Source organism: Amphiprion ocellaris, chromosome 9 (assembly GCF_022539595.1).
Source record: "Amphiprion ocellaris isolate individual 3 ecotype Okinawa chromosome 9, ASM2253959v1, whole genome shotgun sequence".
Classification (NCBI taxonomy): domain Eukaryota; kingdom Metazoa; phylum Chordata; class Actinopteri; family Pomacentridae; genus Amphiprion; species Amphiprion ocellaris.
Genome location: NC_072774.1, coordinates 37710322 through 37732513, shown reverse-complemented (window position 1 = coordinate 37732513; position 22192 = coordinate 37710322). Strand labels below are relative to the sequence as shown.

Genomic DNA, 22192 nt, shown 5'->3' with positions numbered 1-22192 from the left:
ACATGTGTTCAACAGATGTTAATGTTGATAAGAAAGATATAATGGGTCCATGCATCCAAGTGAACAGGTGTAATAAATATGTATTACATTAAACCATTCAGCCCCACTGCCTCTGGGCTTTCAGATGTATCGAGTGACAAAACTGATCTAATAAAAATCATTTATTATCAATGATGGAAACTGATCGAAATGAAACAGGCAGTAATTACAACATTGTTTCCTTTTGTGATGGCAAAGATCTTCTTTAATTTACACACATCTTGTTTTCTAGTCAGACTGATAGGAAGAGCAGCCAAATAACACGTGCACGCAGACATTTTGTGTTTTATTAAACAATTCAAAATTTAAATTCCAAATCCAGCTGAAAAAGAGCAATATGACGTTTGTCAGATGAGACGAGAATGTCAGCGTCGCTTCATTATTTGTTTTTTTCTTCCTGTAGAGACAAACAAAAGGCAATGAGTGTGTAGATAAACAGTAAAAAGTGTTCTACATATTAAACAGTGCTGGTTTCATTCAATCCTGTTTCCATAGATACTGCCTGGCCAAAAAAAGTCACCATCTGGATTTAACCAAGTAAATAGGTAAGAGCCATCCATTGGATAACTACTGTAGTGATGAATATGTTTCAGCTGCAACAACTTCTTTAACTCTAGCTGATGCAGTGAGGAGCTTCTCATTTCTGAAACAACCATGTTGGAAGACATATCCTGTGGTCATGGAAAGGATGTTAATCTGTCTCAGAAGGGTCAAATTATTGGCCTGCATCAAGCAAAGAAAACAACTAATGACATTTCTGAAACTACTACCGTCCAACGCATTATTAAAACCTGAAGGATAGTGGAGAACCATCATCTTAGAGGAACAAACGTGATCGGTCATGTGGTCTGATGAGTCCACATTTACCCTGTTCCAGAGTGATGGGGGCATCAGGGTAAGAAGAGGGCAGATGAAGTGATGAACTCATCATGGCTAGTTCCTACCAGCCTGTGGGGTTAGGGTTATGATCTGGGGTTGGTCAGGTTCAGCAATGTTATGTTCCCAAAGAATGAGGTCAGCTGACTACCTGAAGATACTGAATGACCAGGTCTTTCCATCAGTGGAGTTTTTCTTCCATGATGTTCATGGACATGTTCCAAGATGACGATGCCAGGATTCATGGGTCTCACGCTGAGAATGAGTGGTTCAGGGAGCATGAGATGGATTGTCCTCCACAGAGTCCAGACCTCAGCCCCACTGAGAATCTTTGGGATGTTCTGGAGAAGACTTTGAGCAGCAGTGCAACTCTCCCATCATCAATATAAGATCTTGGTAGAAAATTAATCCAACTCTGGACAGAAATAAATGCTGTGACATTGCAGAAGCTTATCGAAATGATGCCCCAGTGAATGAGTGCCGTACTGAAAGCTAAAGGCGGTCCAACAAAATATTAGTGTACGACTTCTTTTTTGGCCGGGCAGTGTATATCAGTAATTAAAAGCTAATTAATGGTTGATATGAAAGTTATGATGTGCATATTCTAGTGGTCACATGGACCATAAAGTGGGCTAATTGGAAGGTTTGAGACGGTACCTTGATCACATCAGCCAGCTCCCGCAGTGTTTGTTCATACCGGACTTCCAAACTCTTCAGGTTCTCTGGTTTAACCATCTGCTTTTGAATCCCGGGGCTTCCTGCCTCCACCACCATCTGAAGAAAGTTTTTCTCCTGGATGGGGTGACAGAAATCAAATTACAGAAACTAACCTGTCTTTATGGGCTGTCTACACTCTTCATATGACTCTCATATGTAGTGAGTTATGTGGTGCACCTGCACGCTCAGCAGGAAGGTGAAGGCCAGGCCTGCTTTTCCTGCTCTGGCTGTTCTTCCAACCCTGAATGAAGGCAGCAGAAGATAGATCTTTTGCAAACTGTCCACTGCTATAAAACATCAGGCAGCAGTTGTACAGGTTTGACAGACACCTCACCTGTGAATGTACGTCCTGATGTACTGTGGTGCATCATAGTTGACAACACATTTGACCCCGTTGATGTCGATTCCCCGGGCAGCTGCGTCTGTGCTGATCAGCCTGCAGTGACACATTCATTCAAATAATTACTCATTACAGCAAGTTAGAAAAGACTAACTAACTGAGAGTTTACACCAGGGAGCAGGAGCTGTATCAGGGGCTTTCTAGGAGCCTGTATTTTCATGCATGTTCTTGGGTAAGACACTGAAACCAAAGCTGCTCCTAATGGCTGGCAGGCACCATGCATGGAGGATCTGTTGCCAGTGGTGTGGATGTGCATGTGAACTTTGAGTACCACTAAAGTAGAAAGGTGCTACACCGATCAGACATAACATTCTGACCACCTTCCTAATATTGTGTTGGTCTCCTTTATGCTGCTAAACCTCCTCTGACCCAGTGGTTCATGGATACAGGACCTCTGGGGATGTTCTGTGGCACCAGGATGGTGGCAGTGAATTCTGTGGGTCCTGTGGGTTGCAGGGTGGAACCTACCTAGATCAGAATTATCCTGGAACATCCCACAGATGCTCAGTAAGGTTTAGATCTGGGGACTGTGGAACCCTGATGAACAGCTTAGCTCTGTCATGTTCCCTGGGCCACTCCTGAGTAGTTTTTGTAGTATGTCATTCCAGGCTTAAAACCTTCCTTTTTGACAAAGCTTATAGTTAGGGCTGACTGGGTGACCCTGACGGGGTGAGCTGGTGTTTTCATTTGCACAACTGACTTCCCCTCTTGACGTCCCTTTAGTTTGCCCCTAGTTATGCTGCTATAGGCCTAGGCTGCTGGGGAACCTCTCTGGATGCACTGAGCCCTTCTCTAACTACCTATGTATTTACTATATATACCATTATTGCATTACACTCACTCTGTTTCTTACTGTGTCCTTTCTCCAAGTGTCCCTGGTCCCAGAGCTGGATGCTTCAGATCTGTGGTTGTTCTCCCACCAACTGTAACCCTCTACCTCTATCCCTCTACCTGTAACCCTCTACCTCTATCCCTCTACCTCTTCTGTCCTTTTCAACCCACCCGGCCAGCAGCAGATGGTTCCCCCCACATTAAAGCCGGGTTCTGCTCGAGGTTTTTTTCCCTGTTAAAAGTGTGTTTTCCTGCCACTGTCTCCTTAGGGCTGCTCTGGGGGTCAGGCATATGGGTTCTGTAAAGCGTCTTGAGACAATTTGACTGTAATTGGCGCTATATAAATAAAATTGAATTGAATTGAATTGAATATGTTGGAGTGCATTATCCTGCTACTGAGGATGGCAACTGGCATCAAGGACTGCTGCTGGTATGGAGGTTGAGGGGTTGCTTAAGCTGCAATGTTTAGCTGGGTGGTACATGTCAAACATCCATATGAATGCCAGGACTCAAGGTTTCTCAGCAGAACGCCATATTATAACAAGATGATCGATTTTATTCACTTCACCTGTCAGTGGTCAGAATGTTGTGGCTGATCGGTGGATATAAATGCAGATTAGTTACTAAGAACTAGAACTAGAGCTAATTACAGCTAAAATGAGTTAATATGAGTGAAAAATGTAATTATGTAGACAAAAATCACAACAAATTTCCACAGTTTTTGCATATTCTTTAATTGTACTGGGCTTTTGATATTTCAGTCCAATATCCAGCATAGAGTCCGTTTATATTGTCTGCTGCTGGCTATTTAGAGGATATTTCAGACTGCAGCTGCAGCTAAAACGTTTCTAGACATCTTCTCATAGAAGGCGATGAAGATTTCTCATCATATTTGTTGAATTTTTTTCACCACTGTGTTCTTTTATAGTTTTTTTCTAACGTTATGTAAACATGGTAATTTCTTTAGAAAAGTGAAACATAAATAAAGGTATTATTTTACTATTATTGTTATTCTTCACACCCACCTTAGACTTTGATTTTAGATTTGTGAACTGTGCACAGATGACTAAAGAACCACGGATTACATAACTATTTGTTCCACTTTTCATGTGGACACCTCAATGCAGCTCTATCAACAAAGAGAGGCTGAAATGTGTGTCGATATACTCCTTTTTAAATGCACACACACAGACTTACAGTTGGATCTTTCCCTGTTCAAAGCCCTTCAGCGTCTTCTTCCTCTCACCGGGAGAAAGTCGGGAAGAGAACTCTGCAACCTGAATTCCACCAAAGAGCTCCAGCAGCAGGTAAAGTCTGAGTAGAGAACAAGTGTATAGATGTGGAGTCCAGATAGAGCCCAACACAGAGAGAGACAGATGGAAATAATACTATGTTTAAACAGCTCTCTAACCTGTGAGCATTCTCTCTGGAGTTGGTGAAGCAGAGGACAGGGCTGAGCTTCATACGTAGGATGAAGTGGAGGATGAGGAGGGGCTTATTGCTCAACGTGCAGGGCACATAATATTCCTAAAAACAGAAAAAGGCAGTCAGTCGTAATTTGGCCCATGCCTTTTCAAAATTTTGAACATCATTTGCTGTCTTCTGTCCACTCCCATGTTTGTCTGCCCTCCTTCTTGGAGCTGAAAGGTCATCTCTTACCGTCAGGCCTTGGGGGAAGTCGAAGCGGTCTTGTTTCGTGGTGGGGGCCGCTGCTGTGGTGCTGGACTGACTGTGGACGGAGCTGAAGAGTCGGGGCTGGTGGAGGCCGAGCTGCTGCAGCTTCTCAGGGTTCTGTGTGAGTGTTGCAGAAAACAGGAGCTTCTGCAGCGGCACCTGAGGTGGAGAAAGACTGAGAGGAGAAACCGGTTACTGAAGTAGTCCTCAGATCAGATTCTACAGTTTTCAGTCGACAAGCAGACAAGAATCTAAAGACATCATCAATTTGTTTTGGACTTTCACAATATAAGCGGATTGATATTTCAGTATTCTTTTTTTTTTTTTTGTCTGCATTTGTTCTCATTGTTTAACTCCACAAAAGGGGAGTCAACATTGTATGAGATCGATGCATATTTTAGTCTTGCAGCCAAATATTTTAATATTTAGTGCATGTGTGTGACCATCACCGGCCCTCCCTGAAAGCTAAGCAGACATTCTTTATTAGAATTCCCTATTATGAGCCAGGGAGGGCAGTGCTACACCTCAGTGATGTGTGGGGGAAACAAAGACTGGACAGGACGAACAGGACGAACAGTGATAGAAATTAACAGGCGGTGCTATTGCAATTAAAGATTGTGAGGTGGTGTGTTATTCCCAACTACTAACTGTCCATCAATGAATAAAAAAATAAATAAAAATTTGAAAAAAGAAAAGAAAACCAAACCAGCACAAAAGAAAAAGAAAATCAATCAATAAATAATTAAACAAACGGTACTGAGCACCATAATTGTGGATGTCTTGATAGTATAGAATAGAATAGAATAGAATAGAATAGGCCAGAAGAGGATACTAGTGCAAGAGAGAATGAGTTTAGGGTAGAGAGTCTGGAGAGATTTTCAGCACATTCTGGTGGGTCCCATCATTCACTGAAATGGGACTCGGCAGTAGCTGGCAAGACCTGATCAAACATGCAAGTGTGAAGGACCCGGAAGCCCAGAACAGCAATCATGGCAAGGCAGGGCCAAGCCAACAGGGCACCCCTCCCGCGGGCCGTAGGAGCCACAGGGCGGCGCCCCCAGAGAGCCACCGGGGCCACCGTGAACGACGCGAACCCGGAGAACAAGAGGGAGCAGCTACCGACACCCCCAGCGCGCCAAGACCGACCCAGGTGGCCCGGGGCACGAGGACCCACCCGCCACCCAAACCCCAACCCCGCCCACCCCAGCCCCCACCGTACCCCCCACCCCACTACCCGACCCGCCCACCCCCACCCCCTCCCCCTCCCCTGATGGGGCCAACGGCCCCACGCAGCCAGGAAGCCAGACATAGGGGCCGAGCGGCCCACCGAAGGGGCGGCAACCAGCCCATCATAAGGCAGGCTGCCACCGGGAGCCGGTCAGAGGAAATCGGAGCCGGGACCCGATGCGAGTCCAGAGGGTAAAAATGGATAGTGTGGTGGGGCCCGGTGACGCCGACAGGGAGGCACCCCGCATACCCCCCGCACCAGGCCCCAGGTGAGCGCAGTACACCCAGGGCCCCCACACCCCGCAATGCGCCCTGACAACCCACCAGGACAGAGCCACCACATGCCATCAGTCCGCAGTACAGCCACAGCGCCCACCAGGACGGCCAATCCAGCCCCCGCAGCCCACCAGAGCCATCGCACCAGCCTGGACCCGTCGGGCACGCAGGAGAACCCCCCCGACCATAGCCCCCAGGTCCCGGGGACCCCCCAGCCACAGCAACACGGATGATGGTCCACCCCCGCCACCCCATAGCCATAAGGGGGCCGGGTCCCACCAGCGAGGCCATATTAGTGAAATCCCCCCATTACTCCCTGTTAATATGTCTCCCGATCCCAGACTGGAGACATTATCCCTGCACCGTGATAACCCTGAGTGTCATGTGGTGCATTAAAAGTGGGGAGGCTGGGCGAGGCGTCCAGGGGGCAGGCCAGAGGACCACAGAGGATGGCTACTCTACAGCCTACCCTGACCCAAGTTCCCCGAGCCGTCCCAGACCTTCCCCCAAGGTGTGAGTGTGTGTGGTGCATTAAAAAGAAATTAGAGATCAGGGGAGGCAAGCAAGAGGGTGATGGGGAAGAGACAAGGCCATAAAGCCCTGCCATCTGCCCCACCACAGAGCCCATCAGTCCTGCCCCCACCTGCTCTCGGGGCCCTAACTGTTGTGTCCCTATATGTGCCTAAGAGTAGCTATATACAGTGATGTGTGAAGTATGTGAAGTGCACAGTAAGAGGCAGTCTGGTGTGGATCCGGCCCATGAGGACAGAGCAGCGGGGGAGACAGGTAGTAAGACCACTGGTACTGATGCAGAGGGCCCCCAGAGCCCGGAGGCAAGAGGCCGAGGTGGGCCCACCCGAACCCGACCGGCCCAGCCAGCACCAAAACCCCCAGAAGTCACAGCGCTAGAGCAGCGCCCCGGTAGACGCCGTAGCCCCACCACGGGCCAGCCGCATGCAGCACCCTGCCCCGGAGGGAGGACCAGGCCGCACCACCAGGAAGCAAGGGCCACGAGCCCCCACGCCCACCCCGGAGCCAGCACGTCCAGGATGCAGGGCGCCCACCCCGCAGCACCACCGAGACCCCACCCACCCCACCACACCCCAGGACAGCACCGGGCCCGGACAGAAGCCCCCAGCCAGCAGAAACTGATCTCCAGTGGCGGCACACAGGCAAGTACCAAGGCCTGTGTCCAGATGAGCCAGAGCCACCCCCCCAGAGAGACCACCAGGCCCCCATGCCAGACCCCCAGGCAGCGGAGGGCCCCCAGCCCCCCCAGGGGAGGGAGAGGGACGAGGACGAGCGGCCAGGCAGGAGAGGAGGGAGGAGGAGGGAAGCAGAGCAGGAAGGGACAAGGGAGCGACCGGAGGGCCGACCCACCCCAAACCCCAGGGCCAGCCAGGGCGCCCCAGAAGAGACCAGCCGCCGCCACCCCCAAGGCCCCAGGAGAGCGCACAGACCCAGCAGACCCAGGGCTCAAAGGGAGAGACACCGGGGACACCCACCCCCAGGCAGAGGGGCCCGAGCCACGCCGGCCCCGCAGAGCCAGAGAGCAACCCCAAGAGCAATAGGGAAGGGACACCACCAGTGTATGCACACAGCCTTGAAGTCCATGGTGCCATCATTCTTTAAAAGGTAAAGGGTTAATAAACTGAAATAAAGCAGAGAGAAGTCAGACCATACACACAGACAGAATAATAATTACAGTTTTATGAGGGAAGTGGCATACGCCCACATACAAGCGGAGGCTATAGATTAATATTTATTGATTTAATAAATGGAGACCATTTTTCTTTGAAGGAGTCTAATTGTTTTTTTCTGATAGCAGATATTCTCTCTAGTGAGATGTGTTCTGTGAGGAGGTTCAGCCAATGGATGATGTTGAGGGCTTTCTTATCTTTCCAGTTAACTAAAATATTTTTTTTTTTTTTTTTTTTTTTTTTGTTAAGTATTTAGTAGTATTCAAAGACCTCTGATAACATAGTGGTTGTTAAAGAAACCATGATTTCAGGTCATAAACATCCCTCATTTGACTCATAAAAAGGTTCCCTGCTGTCATCTGTTTACTACAGTAAAGTACAGAAACTGAAACTTTTGTCAGCTGCTTCTTAAAATAGCAAATCGAACTTTTTATTCAAAATTTGAACTTCAACATGTCCAAGTTTTTCAAAAGCTGACCTAAAATTTACCTAATTCTCAATATATTACAGATTTTTAGCATTTTTATAGTTTTTTACTTGAAACATTTCAATTTAATCCTTGAAATCTCTTCATAGTTGCGCTACTAATTTCTGGCAGTCAGATAACCCACAAGAAAAAAGTTGTTTTGTGGCTAATGAGGATCCAGCATGAATTACTGCATAGCAACAGTGAATGACAGTGACATCATTGTAGTGAAAACAGACTATAATATTTTATACTAAGTTTTTGAGCCTCTTTTAGCTCACTGGTTTGGTCTACACCATGCTCTCTCCAACTGGGAGAGGACTTTCTAGCATGGCAGTATAAATCTCCAAACACTCAGTCTACACTATCTGCCCCGCAGCAGCCAGTGGTGGGAGAAAGCCTTCAGGTCTTTCTTAAATCAAAGTGTGTAATTGTACAGCCCTGCATTAAATATCTGCTTTGTATGCAAACTACCAGTAGGTCCATTTCAACACAATGGCGCTGCTGAATGTTACATTATTCTATATTATATCATAAGTGTATTTTTGCTGATACATTCATGCGTGAGCAGCTTATTCCTGCTGTAGTCGGTTGAACTGAGGCTCATATTTAACTATTTGGTTTAAGACTGCAATTTATGGTTATTGTCTTTATAGAATATACTCCTGATCATTTGCTCAGTTCATTGATTGACTAAATATTTTTTTCCAATTACCCAGAGCCCAGACTGACACCTTGACAACGGTTGTTTATCTCAACCCGTTGTTCAAATCTCTAAATCATTACTAACAGTATCTACAATTCTAATTATTAACAGCAAAAGCAGCAACTTAGAACATTTCTGGAATGATGGAACTGTCAGTCAATTAGGTCACTTTATTGATTGATTGTAAAGGACTAATAGCTAAAACTACCAGACAAATACAGTAATGTATTAAGCTCTGAGAGGTAGTGGAGTTAGAAGACAAAATGGCAGGAAATGGAAAAGCCGAAGTGAAGTATAAGTCCCTTAAAACTCTACTTAAGTAGAGTGCTTAAGTATAAGTACTCTGTTCTACTGTACCACTGCAAATGGCAGACAGATACAGTTAGAGACCAGCAGATGAACACTGTGGAGCATTTAGTTTGTGCAGAGCTAACTTTTAGAATACTGAATTTAAATTCATCACAAACACAGCTCCAAATGATGATCATGACCGTGCATTAGATGATGCACTACTGTTCAAAAGCTTGGGATCAATTAGAAATGGCCTCATTTTTGAAAGAAAAGCAGTTTTTCAGTAAAGATAACATTAAATGAATCAGAAATCCAGTGTAGACATTGACTATTGTAGCTGGAAACAGCTGATTTTTAATGGAATATCTCCATAGAGGTACAGAGGAACATTTCCAGCAACCATCACTCCTGTGTTCTAATGCTACATTGTGTTAGCTAATGGTGTTGAAAGGCTCATTGAAAACCTTTGTGCAGTTATGTTAGCACATGGATAAAAGTATGAGTTTTCAATGAAAACATGAAATTTTCTTAGTGACCTAAACTTCTGAACAGCAATGTATATCTTATTCTATATTCTATATTTTAATTGCCCCCTGGGAACAAATAAAGTTTTCTGAATCTGAATCTATCTGCTTGTTCTGCTTCCCTATAGTGGACAAAATCTACAACTGTTCTGTAGAAGTAGTGACATTCAGAATGCTATCTTACTACCTTCGTTTGCTTTAGTTAAAAATGTCATGAAAATGATTGACATGTTTACACATAAAGTGCAAGGAGGATATTTTGTTCAAACTTCTGTAAAACTGTACAGAATTCCCTCTGACTCACCTGGCTGCTGTGATATGAGCTGGCTCTGTCCTCCTGAAGATGGACGTGGTTTCTGATCCACTTCCTGATCGGTACACCACCTTTACCACCTGACTGAGCCACGACTGGTGCATGCTGTCAATCATCCTGTCGGCTTCGTCAATGATCTAAGAGATGAGTGAAGAGAAGTATTTAAAAAACTGTGCACATGATGAATGGCAAATAATTTCAGTGTCATTTAAAACTCTGTAAATAAGGAAGAGACCACTCCCAGTTTTTTCTTACATTAGCATCCCTAGATGCATGGCAACCATTTAATTCATTCAAATACCAACACAATTACACCGCAGTCTACTCAACTGAACCTAATTTTATTTACAAAGAAGTCATAAAACCCCTGCTGTAATGACCCCTATCCTCTTGCAATAGGAGCAGCTAAATGGCAACATGTTTGGAGTGAGAAAATGAAGGCTTGACTTGTGGCTTTACTGTAAGAGTGACAGTGAATGACAGGTTGCTTACATCCTTGAAAATTCCTGGAAAATTTGAGAGTAGTTCTTCAGAACAAGGCAAAACAGCAGACACTGGTGACAACAACACTACAGAACCACAAGAGGGTAAAAACAGCTGACTGAGATGATTAGGATTTCACTCCACCACTGTGAGATTACAAGTGACCTCTTGAAAGAATGGCCAACAGCAGCTGAGGTGATGTGCAGGTAAGAGCAGATCCACACAGGTTACTGGTGGCAGAGCTGGACTCATACAAGCTGGAAAAAGGCCTTCATCAATGACAAGCAGAGAAAAACAGACTGAGTTTTGCAAAAGAAGAAGAAGACTGGTGTGATCTACATTATCTTCTCTGATGAATCCGGTTTTCAGCTTTTAACCCAGCACCACACTGCAAAAACTTGAAATCTTACCAAGTCTATTGTCTTATTTTTAGTCAAAATGTCTCATCCCACTCGATTTAAGAAAATTCAGTTAAGACACACATCAGTTAAGAGACATTTCAGCAGATGGAGGGACTTGTCTTATCTTGTTTTGAGTTGAATTTTACAAGAAAACTCAAAATAAATTTAACCCTCGTGTCGTCCTGCGGGTCAAAATCGACCTGTTTTAAAGTTTGAAAATGTGGGGAAAAAAAACATTTTTTCACAGTGAAACTTCTGATGTCAACATTTTCAACATTTTTGGGAAATCTGAACATTTTTTGGTCGAAAAAAAGAAATGTTAAAAAAGTTTCTGAAGTACATTCACATAAAAATCAACCAAAATCCAGTGAATTTCACTGGATTTTAGTTGATTTTTATATGAATGTTCTTAAAGAAAATATTAGAAGTTTTACTGATATATATGGAATCATTTTAGATATTCTTAGGATTTTTTTTTGGAAGATTTTTATTCATTTTTTGAAAAGATTTACAAGAATTTTCTTGTCAAATTTGGGGGATTTTTTTTAAATAAAACTTTTAAGGGAAACTTTTAGGGATTTGTTGGAGTTTTCTTACTGAAGGTTTTGCAAATTTTCAGAAATTTGGGGGATTTTTTTGCAGATTTTGGGGATTTTTTCAGACAAGGAAACAATATTTTTTGGTACCCATAAATGAAGACAACAGGAGAGTTAATACATCTCAAATTAGGACGTTACATGAAAGTGAAAATCTATTTTTGAGTGAAAAACTGCTTTTTTTTTTTTTTTTTTTTTTTAAAGCATATCTGACTTATTTTAAGACACCTAAGCTTGACAATCCTGGTAAAATATAGCTTAAAATAAGTTTTCCCTGCTAATTTTGAGTTCTCAATATTCTAAATATCACATCTTATTTCAAGAAATCTTACCAAGCCATTTCTCACTTGTTCTATTGGCAGATTTTTCCACTTATTTCAAGGTATAAGTTCCTTGCAATAAGGTTTTTTTTTCTTGTTTTGAGAGGGGCATTTTTTCCAGAGCAGGTCATCCTAAGGTTAGACTGACATCTGGACAGTCCTACAAGCCACTGTGTGTCACACCCACTATGAAAACCTTTGATGATCTGGGGATGCTTTAGCAAAGCTGCTATTTGTTCTAGTGAAGGTTGCATCAATCAAAGTCTGTGCAAGGCTCTCCAGGCAGAAAGGTTTGTCTCCTCCTACTTTTCAATGTTTCTGAAATCTCAGAAGCGACTTGCATCCCGTAAATCGCTTCTCATGCCACACAACCAGGTCACAGTGTATGGTTGCGGGTAAAAGCCACTGGTCATTCCACTCCACTTTGTCCTTCCTTTGGCTATGTACATTAGCAGTCAAAAGTTTGGACACAGCTTCTCACCTAATGTTCTTTCTCTATTTTCATGGCTATTTACATTGTAGATTCTCACTGAAGGCCTCAAAATGATGAATTAACACAGATGGAATTATATAGTAAACAAAAATGTGTGAAATAAGTCAAAACATGTTTTACATTTTAGATTCTTCAAAACAATCACCCTTTGCTTTGACTACTGCTTTGCACACTCTTCGCATTCTCTCAATGAGCTTCATGAGGTAGAACCTGAAATGGTTTTCACTTCAGTGTATCCAATTGTGTGCTAAATGTTCCTTGTTCCCCACCTTCCTCTTGTCCCATCCCTCCCACTCCCCCACCATCTCCCCATCCCTCTATCTCTACCTCTCTACCTCTTCTGTCCCTCTCAACCAGCCGGCCAGCAGCAGATGGTTCCCTCACATAAAGAGCTGGGTTCTGCGCGAGGTTTCTTCCCGTTAAAAGGGAGGTTTTCTTGCCACTGTAGCCTCTTATGGCTGCTCTGGGGGTCAGGCATATGGGTTCTGTAAAGTGTCTTGAGACAAATTGACTGTAATTGGCGCTATATAAATAAAACTGAATTGAACTGAAATTGAAACTCCACAGGTGTGCCTTGTCATGGTTACTTTGTGGAACTTCTTGCCTTCTTAATGAGATTGGGACCATCAGTTGTGTTGTGCAGAAGTCAGGTTGGTACACATCTGACAGCCCTATTTGACAACTGTTAGAATCCATATTATGGCAAGAACCAATCAGCTAAGTAAAGAGAAACAACAGTCCATCATTACTTTAAGAACTGAAGATCAGTCAGTCCAGAAAATTTCAATAACTTTGAATGTATCCCCAAATGCAGTCACAAAAACCATCAAGCACTATGACCAAACTGGCTCCCATGAAGACCACCCCAGGAAAGGAAGACCAAGAGTCTCCTCTGCTGCTGAGGGTAAGTTCATCTGAGTCAATAGCCTCAGAAATGGCAAGTTAACAGCAGCTCAGATTAGAGCCCAGATAAATGCCACCCAGAGTTCTAGTAGCAGACACATCTCTACATCAACTGTTCAGAGGAAACTGACCAATCAGGACTTTATGGTCAAATAGCTGCTAAGAAACCACTACTAAGGAAAAGCAACAAGCAGCAGATATTTGCTTTGGCCAAGAAACATAAGGAATGGACATTAGAGCAGAGGAAATCTGTGCTTTGGTCTGATGAGTCCAAATCTGAGATTTTATTAATTTTACCTTGACATACTTGTAAATAGTAAAAATAGAGAAACAGCTGATTTTGCAGTAGTCCCTTGGTCATTTTCCAGAGCTCTATATCTGTGGTTGATGAAACGTTGGGACAGTTTAAAGGCTTCTAAGAACTCACAAGAAACCTGAGCTGTTCCAGACATAACCCTGAGTTCTTGTTGATGTGATCTACCAGTCGACCTGGAGTGGCCACAACGATGTCTGCTAGGCTGCGTCTCACGCCCCCTCTGCAAGAAAAATCATTACAATAAGACAACAGATTAGTCTTTCTCCAGTCTGACGTGCTGGAGAAAATGCTTGCATTACTAGAGTGGATATGTAGATGTCTTATTTATCCTGCTCAATCAAAGTCATTCACTGAATATTGTACCAAGTTCTGATCTAATTACAACTGCAAGGTTAAAGCCCCTCTGTGCAGGATATGAATGACTGTCATCTGGTGCATCATTTCCTAAGGCTTTTAACCCTGTAAAACCCAAATACAGAAAAAAATGAGCAAAAGTAATATACATGCACTACCAATCAAAGGTCTGGACACACCTTCTCCTTCAATGCTTTTTATTTATTTGTATCATTTTCTACATTGTAGATTAATACTGAAGATGAACACTTTTTTGTTTACAACATAATTCCTTATGTACTCTTTAATAGTTTTGATGTCTTCAGTATTAATCTACAATGTATAAAATAATTAAATAAAAACCATTGAATGAGAAGATGTGTCCAAACTTTTGACTGGTAGTGTATGTATATATATATATATATACATACACACACACACACACACACACACACACACACACACACACACACACACACACACACACACACACACACACACACACACATATATAAAATATATGAAAACCCAGAAATAGGAAAAATGAGCAAAAATAATGTAATAAATATTAAATACTAAAACTGATGTTGTATTTTTGCAACAGTGGGTTTTACAGGGTATGTTATACAGTGGTGATACTGAAGGCAAAAACCAGCTGAAGCTCAGTGATTATTTGTGAAGCCATGCCACAACTGTAGTTCTCACCTGTGCTCTGAGAGTGAGGCCTGCTCCGCAGCGAAGGACTTCTGACCAGCCAGCATCACCACTTTGACAGTGGTTCCCTCAGCATATGATGTGAACACTTTGTAAACCTGCACAGGAGAATGTGTCAGCTGTGCTTTTTCAGTCTCTACAGAATTAGATTAGAATAAAACCTTTGTGCAGATGGTTCTGAATGTTTTTGACCTGCTGGGCGAGCTCTTTGGTCGGCAACACGGCTAAAGCCCGGACTTCACACACCACACGCTCCATCAGCACCTAATGGTAGACAACATCCTTACTTTCCTGCCCTCTTCACACATGCAGCAGCGCCTATTACACCCTCTGTATGCAATGTTGTCTCAAAGGTACCAAAAGAGATGGTGGCAGCTCACCTGTATGACAGGGATGACAAATGAAAGTGTCTTGCCACTTCCTGTTGGTGCAGACACACAGATGTCTCTGGGCTTGTAGCCACCTCGTCCAATCAGCAGGCCCTGCTGTGCGCTCTCCAAGATGGCGGGGATGACCTCCGCTTGCACTGTAAAAAGTTCAAAGAAATTTGTCACAAATATTTCACTCAAGCTTGTCCTCAATACATCAAAGACTCTCTAGCCTTTTCAAAGCACAACATGCTGCCAGCGTTTACTATTTCACCTCCTTCACATACACACACCCACACAACACATGCAGTATTTTCAGCAAAAAACACCATGAAAGTCTGCACAAGGACTTTGACAAACTAAAATGGCAAATCAGTCACAGCGGAATGAAGAAACTGGAATGGAATGAAGACTTGTCTGCATGCACATTTCTTGTTGCTATTAAGTGACACATTGTTGTAAATGTAAAGTGTGGACTTCTTTCTGTACCTATGGCACCTCTGTAAAGGCTAATAATGTACTATATGCTGTGCCAGAGTTCAGAGAGACGATGCATCATGGAGCCCTGCATGATGCGGAGTTATTCAACATCATCTTGAGTCATTAAACTGAGACATAAAACTGTCAGCACTTTTGTACTTACAAATTGTTTTGCTAGATGTTAATGAACTTGTAAAGCTGGTCAACTATTGGAATCAGGTGCTGACAGTTCTTTGACTGTTCAAACCATGAGGTCACATAACTGATGCCTGGAAAGCATCGAAAGGTACAAAAAGACACCAAAGCATTTTCAAAATGTCCTTCACAACTCCAGCAGAGAAGTCATAGGTGTCATGGTGGCCTCACTCACTCATCACTTTCTTGCACGGTCACTTGGCTTTTGAGGATGGCCTGCTCTACTGAGATTTACACAAGATTTACGCCATATTCCTTCCATTCTTAATGATGGTGCATGGTGAATACCTTCTGTTCACTGCATGGATGCATTGTCTGGTTAAAGAAAAACAGCGTCATTATTTCATGAGAATAGTCCACTAACTGTTCAGCATAGGACTGGAACTAAGCTATTCTGGGAAAACGTGGCATGCAATGACACAGAAAATACTGCACTGATAGAGGGAAAATTGATTTAACTGACATTAACTAATTGTGTGGAGAGTCAAGGAATTGAAAGCTAGCTTCTACGTAAGGACAATGATCCAAAGTACTCTTCAAAATCCACCATGCTTCAAGAAACGCAAAGTGAAGCTTTTAGAGAGGCCCCTGACATGAACACTGAAGAAATGTGGGGAGGAATTAAACACGCTGCACGTGCAGAACAACCTGAAAATAACTCAGAATTTGAAAAGACGAGAACAGAAGTATTCTCATGTAAGGTCTTAGTCTCTGAGAAACCTGAGGATAATTACACAAATAAAAAGAGCCCAAGTCATTACCTGGAAAAAAATGTAGAATTCCATTATTCTGTAGTTTTTTCAGAAGCTGAGCTGAAATTCCTGAGATGTTACTGATGGGAACAAGGTTGTTCTTAATGTCTCTGTGAATCACATCAGGCTCTGCAAGCCACTGAGGTAGTACTCTGTGGACCTGAGAACAGAAGAATGCACAAGCTAACGTTACTAAGAAAACAACTGTAATGATATTGATGACTCCTGCTTCCTCGTTATCAAGTAATCACTGTACCTTTTGGACAGGCTTGCTCTCAAACCCCCCCAGAACTGTGAATCCAGTTGGAGCAGAAGTCTTCTGTGAGTTTTGTTCTGGAGAGTCCTTCTCTGCCTCCTCTTGTCCTCCTGTGTCCTCTGGTCCATCTCCTCCGCTCACAAGAGCGCCTGAAACACCTTCAGCTGAACTGCCTAAAATCCAAGACATACAATGTAAATCCTTTGAAACTTATTTTGTTATTGAAGCTACATCATAGCTAGCGTTCTGCATTGTCTTGCAATATTACAATGTCACTGTCAGACACAATCTTGTTTTTATTTTTATACTATATTACCATTTTGTATATTTTGCTTTTAAAACTGCTGCTTTTGATATATTTGCTGTTTTTTTAATCTTTTTTAAAAATTTATTGTTGTACATAAACTGCCGTTTTACATCTCCAACACTTATATGGACAGTACTGATTTACTACCTCCGCAGCGACACTCATACTTACTGTTACTATCAGCAGGCCTGCCACTGCACATAATCTCCTTTTTAGTGTTTTTTTTTTCTAGCTTTTTCATAATGTGCCGCTCTTTGCCCATCTAATTGCCCCTCGTGGATAAATAAAGTTTTTTTCTGATTCTGAAATGTAGAAACACTGGTAGGAATATATTTTAGAGGGAACTGCAACTGTAAAGATCTGGAATGACTAGAGCAGGGATTACTCGCTTTTTATCCCCATGATTTACATTGACATCAGTGACCCCGATCATCACAATACCGAGCAAATTAAAGATACAAAGTAGCTTTGACTTTTCTGTCCACATCTGCATATATAAAGAGGTGTTTTCAGCACACAACTGCCCCGTATGGCCAGATGTATGAAGTATTAATGAAGACAGTTAAAATTTCACATCTTTAAAACTCTCTGATAATATTTTCAACATAAACACAGAATAAACAACACTTGGACAAGGAAGGATCTTGGTCAGTTCAGGTTATTAAACTCCTTCTGGTATGTGGAATATGGTGTCCACAGTTTGTTTTGATTAATGAGAAACAGGTTTTCCTTGTAAACAAATGTCTGTAGTACACAAATACAGGCCTCAAAATCATTGGCAAAAATAAATGAATTATTAATTTACTGGCATTACTGTTGTTTTATAATTAAAGTATCTTTCAACACCCTTCCATTACAACTGAGCAAATCATGTGTGTAAACTCTTACAGCAACCTCTAATTTACAACACTTGTGGACAAGAATTGTGGGAACTACGTAATGTAAAATTAAAACCGCTTCAAAATTCTTATATTTGTAAGTTAACTGTAAAATAAAAACGAAATGTACGACTTTTTTGGGAAGAGAGGTGTGTGTTTAGTGTCCTAAATTTTAATGCAGATGACTGAATTAAGTCATTTATATTCATACAGTTACTGGTGGATGTGTCTTCTTCGTGTTAGGATATTAACCATATTTATGTGATGTTTACATGAAAATTTACTAAGGTGGAAATATGAGATGGAAACCAGCCCAACAGCTCAGCTTTTATGAATTTTGACTAACATATGTAGTGAGTGGAACATTTAACAGTTAGAAAACTACAGTACACTCTGTAATTTTTACCAGAAACAACATTAGTAACAACTATAAATGAAAGATTAATAAAACAAAAAACCTCATGAATCAATCCATTTTTATATGAGTCAGAAACAAAATAAAATGTGGAAAACTTGAATGGGTCTGAAAAGTTTCTGAATGTACTGCATTGCATGTACCAATGACCTGTGCTAACTTCAGAATATTGCACCTTGTGCCATAAAAAGCTACAAGGTATAATATAACAGTAAGTCATCACTCATAATGTGAAATGTCACATAAAACGTGTGTAAGTACAAGTACAAGAACAAACCTGATTTATCTTTCTTCTTCTTTTGTTTCTCATTTGCACCTTTCGTTTTCTTCTTTTTCTCTTCAACAGGCTCATCGTGGTTATCAGAGTCTGAACTGTGCAAAGCTACAACATCTGATTTCCTCTTTTTGTGGCGTTGAGGCTCTTGAACGCTGTCTTGGCCAGTTTTTCTTTTCTTTTTAACATCCTGTGCTTCTGTCTGTTCTATCAGACTCTGCTTCTGCCTCTCTTTTGCTTTCTGCTGCAGTTTAGCCAGTAACACCTGAGACCGAGACTCCTTCGAAGTTCTCCCATCTTCTTCCTCTCCTAGATACCTGCGAGCACCGAAAAAATAATCATAACACACATTACAGATTCCTCTATCCACCACTTTACAATTGCAGCACAGCAGCTTTCGGTCAGTTTAATAAAGTGCAACCTTATCATCCAAAGGTCCAGATTAGATTAATTGACATGACAACACACTGTCCTTTGACATTTTGTTTATGTTTATGTAACAATGCCAAAATAATCAGAAAAATATATAATTTGACCTCTGCATCATCCTTTTGAAACCTACTAACAATTTAAATTTACTGTGAGCTTACATGCTTAAATATGTTACCATTAGTTGTGCTACAATACTGCGACTGCTTTAGAAATAACAGTCATTCAGTTTCTGAATATATCTGATAAAAATTCAGGTTTGTAGCCACCATGGGTCTTTTCCTGATTAGAACTTGTCTATCGCAGTTGACATATTCAGATCTCAAAAAGTGACAGGGATAAGTGAAGTTGTGAGAAAATCTGGTGGAAGAAGGACAATGACAATGAGTAAAGTTAACAAACTTTAAAAAAAAAAAAGAAGTAGCACAATAAGAGAAAACACAGTAAAACTGTAGCTATTATATTTTTTCAGCATTGATTTGAATTTTTAAAAAAAATCTTATCGTCAGTATGATTTAGTTAAACGCTCTCAATATCTAAAAACATGTTTTTGAATCGTTGTCCGACTGAAGAAGAAAGCAGTTAGAAGCTAGCACCCAGAACAGACCTACCTGTTGACCAGAAACAGGGACATCTCAACACGAAACCGCCCGATAAAGATCTCTCCCGCAGGAGAGAAAAATAACACTGGATATCAAATAGCGCCGTCCAAATTCTTAATTTGTTTAGTTTCATTAAGTACTAAAGCACTCTGCTTTTACTGAACTACAAACACCAACACTTCATGTGTTTCTCATACTGTAGTAGACGCAGGTTGATGACGCACATTGGCCGAGTCGCATACCTTTCGTCACCGGTCGGGCGCGACCATTTTTTTGGTCTAAAAATAAACTAAATCTCCCCTTCTCAGCTTTATCCTTAATATATATGAGTTTTAATCATTGTGTTGAAGTAGATTTTTAATTGCACGACCGCAACCAAAACTTGACACAGTCGATTTTTTCAACCCACCACGATATGTGGATCCTTCCAGTCGATGACGTCCACTAATCAAAATAAAGTAGCAGAATTTCAAACATACAAACACTGAGCAAATATACACATTTAAAAAATGCCGCTACGTGGATATGCAGCCTGTTAAAAACACATTACACATCCACATTAACACAACAGTGATAGTATAGTTCTGCACTCAGAGGTGACATATTCTACAAGAAGACATATAGTATGTGAGATCATTTTTCTGATTTTTTTAATGGACAGATTTCACCTGTAATGGGGTATTTTTTTATATTGCAGTGGTAATACTTTCTGAATCTGGATACTCCACCACTTAAAAACCCCTCAAGCCTTCAGACCTTCATAAATATGTTTGCAGACACTAAATTATTTCAAAAAATAACTTCACTATGCACATTACATTATTACCACCCCACTGCACAGCACTGGGCAAACTGATCGGCCGAGGACACCACAGCCATAGCTCTTCATTCGCTGCTGAGCTACCTGGAACACCAGGGGAAATTTGCTAGGATGCTCTTTGTTGACTTCCGTTCAGCTTTTAATACAATAATCCAGGACATTCTGGTCACTAAGCTAACTAACTTGGGCCTCCCACCACCCATCTGTGCCTGGATAAAGAACTTTTTGATCAAACGACCCCAGCATATGAAACTTGGCCACCACATCTCCTCCATCCGCTCTCTCAGCACCGGTTCTCCTCAGGGTTGCATACTGAGCCCACAACTATACTCTCTACACAGTCAACAGCAGTCCCACCCACCCAAAAAACATCATTGTCAAATTCACAGATGACAATGGTGGTGGGGCTGATTTCAGGGGGAAGTGAGACAGCCTACAGAGATGAGGTCCTGAAACTTGGTGAGTGGTGTTCAGCAAACAACCTTGAAAGGAACATTGCAAAAACCAAGGAAATCATCTCGGACTTTAGGAGGAATAGTGCTGATCCTGCACCCTTATACATCAACGGTGAATGTGTAGCGAGGGTCCAAATTTTTAAGTTCCTTGGCGTCCACATCTCTGCAGACCTATCCTAGTCTGAGAACACTGCAGCGTAGGTTCAGAAGGCCCAGCAGCAGCTACACTTCCTGAGGGTGCTCAGGAACACTTGAACATACGGCTGTTAGTGACGTTCTTTGCTCCTCAGTAGAGAGCCTGCTGACTTGCACTGTCACGGTCTGATACTCCAATGCACTAAGGCTGAAAGGAAGAGGTTGCAGAAGGTGGTCAACATGGCACACAAGATCATCGCCTGCCCTCTGCTCTCCCAACTGAACATCCACAACTCCTGTTGTCTCAGCAGGGCCACAAATATCATAAAGGACACCACTCACCCCGGTTTCCACCTCTTTGACCTGTTGCACCCTGACAGGCACCACAGGTCCATACGGTCCAGAACAAACACACTCAGAAACAACTTCTTCCTCAAAGCTGGCACTATACTGAACTTAAACCTGCACTGAAATACCCTGCACTGTTGTCACTTTCTGTGAATATAACTACCTCATACAGGGGCAATAATAATCACTTCAGTACAATATTCAACAGCCACTCATGATATATAGTGTTGTTACTACAACTGTGTTTTTATAGTGTTTTATGGTTTTCTACAGAGTTTTAGAATGTTTTATAGCATATATTGTTGGTGCACTCAGTGAGTGGCTCTTTAAATTTCGTTGTACTTGTATAATGACAATAAAGACTTTCTATTCTATTCTATTCTATTCTGTTCTATTCTATTCTATTCTATTCTATTCTATTCTATTCTATTCTATTCTATTCTATTCTATTCTATTCTATTCTATTCTATTCTATTCTATTCTATACATGTAAGCAAAAAGAGCATATTATGCTGACTGTCAGAAAAGACAACAATAGATGTAGAAGATGGAAAAAAGACTCAGGAACCTATAAATAAATGCAGAAATAAGTAATTGAACACAAATGAATAAAAAATTTATACTTTTTGGTAACATAAAAAGGGGTTAATAAATTAAATCAATTAATGTCTAAATTCATCTAGATATTTCAATATTTTTTTCTATTTATTAACATCTTTCTTTATTTCTGTGTCCATATGTTAATTGTGTCATTAATTAGTAACTAATTTCTATGTTTTTTATGATACCTGTTGGACCTATGTATTGTAGAGATATTCATGGTTTTGACAAAACAAAGGAAAAAAACTCAAAGGGCCATCACTGATTTTTATTTGGTAT

At 41.8% G+C, this 22192-nt stretch overlaps 1 protein-coding gene across 1 annotated transcript; it reads right to left on the bottom strand.

Annotated features, from left to right (window-relative positions):
- Positions 1-146: 146 nt before the first annotated feature.
- ddx51 (DEAD (Asp-Glu-Ala-Asp) box polypeptide 51) lies at positions 147-19758 on the bottom strand. The gene is made up of 16 exons (XM_023261484.3): positions 19565-19758; positions 18528-18841; positions 16651-16823; positions 16404-16554; positions 14980-15125; positions 14792-14863; positions 14591-14697; positions 13664-13772; positions 10032-10177; positions 4523-4712; positions 4275-4390; positions 4061-4177; positions 1967-2068; positions 1810-1873; positions 1573-1707; positions 147-436 (listed from the first exon to the last, which is right to left on the bottom strand). Exons 1-16 carry the CDS (start codon positions 19585-19587, stop codon positions 419-421), a joined length of 1983 nt encoding a protein of 660 aa, XP_023117252.2. The 5' UTR covers positions 19588-19758; the 3' UTR covers positions 147-418.
- Positions 19759-22192: the final 2434 nt, after the last annotated feature.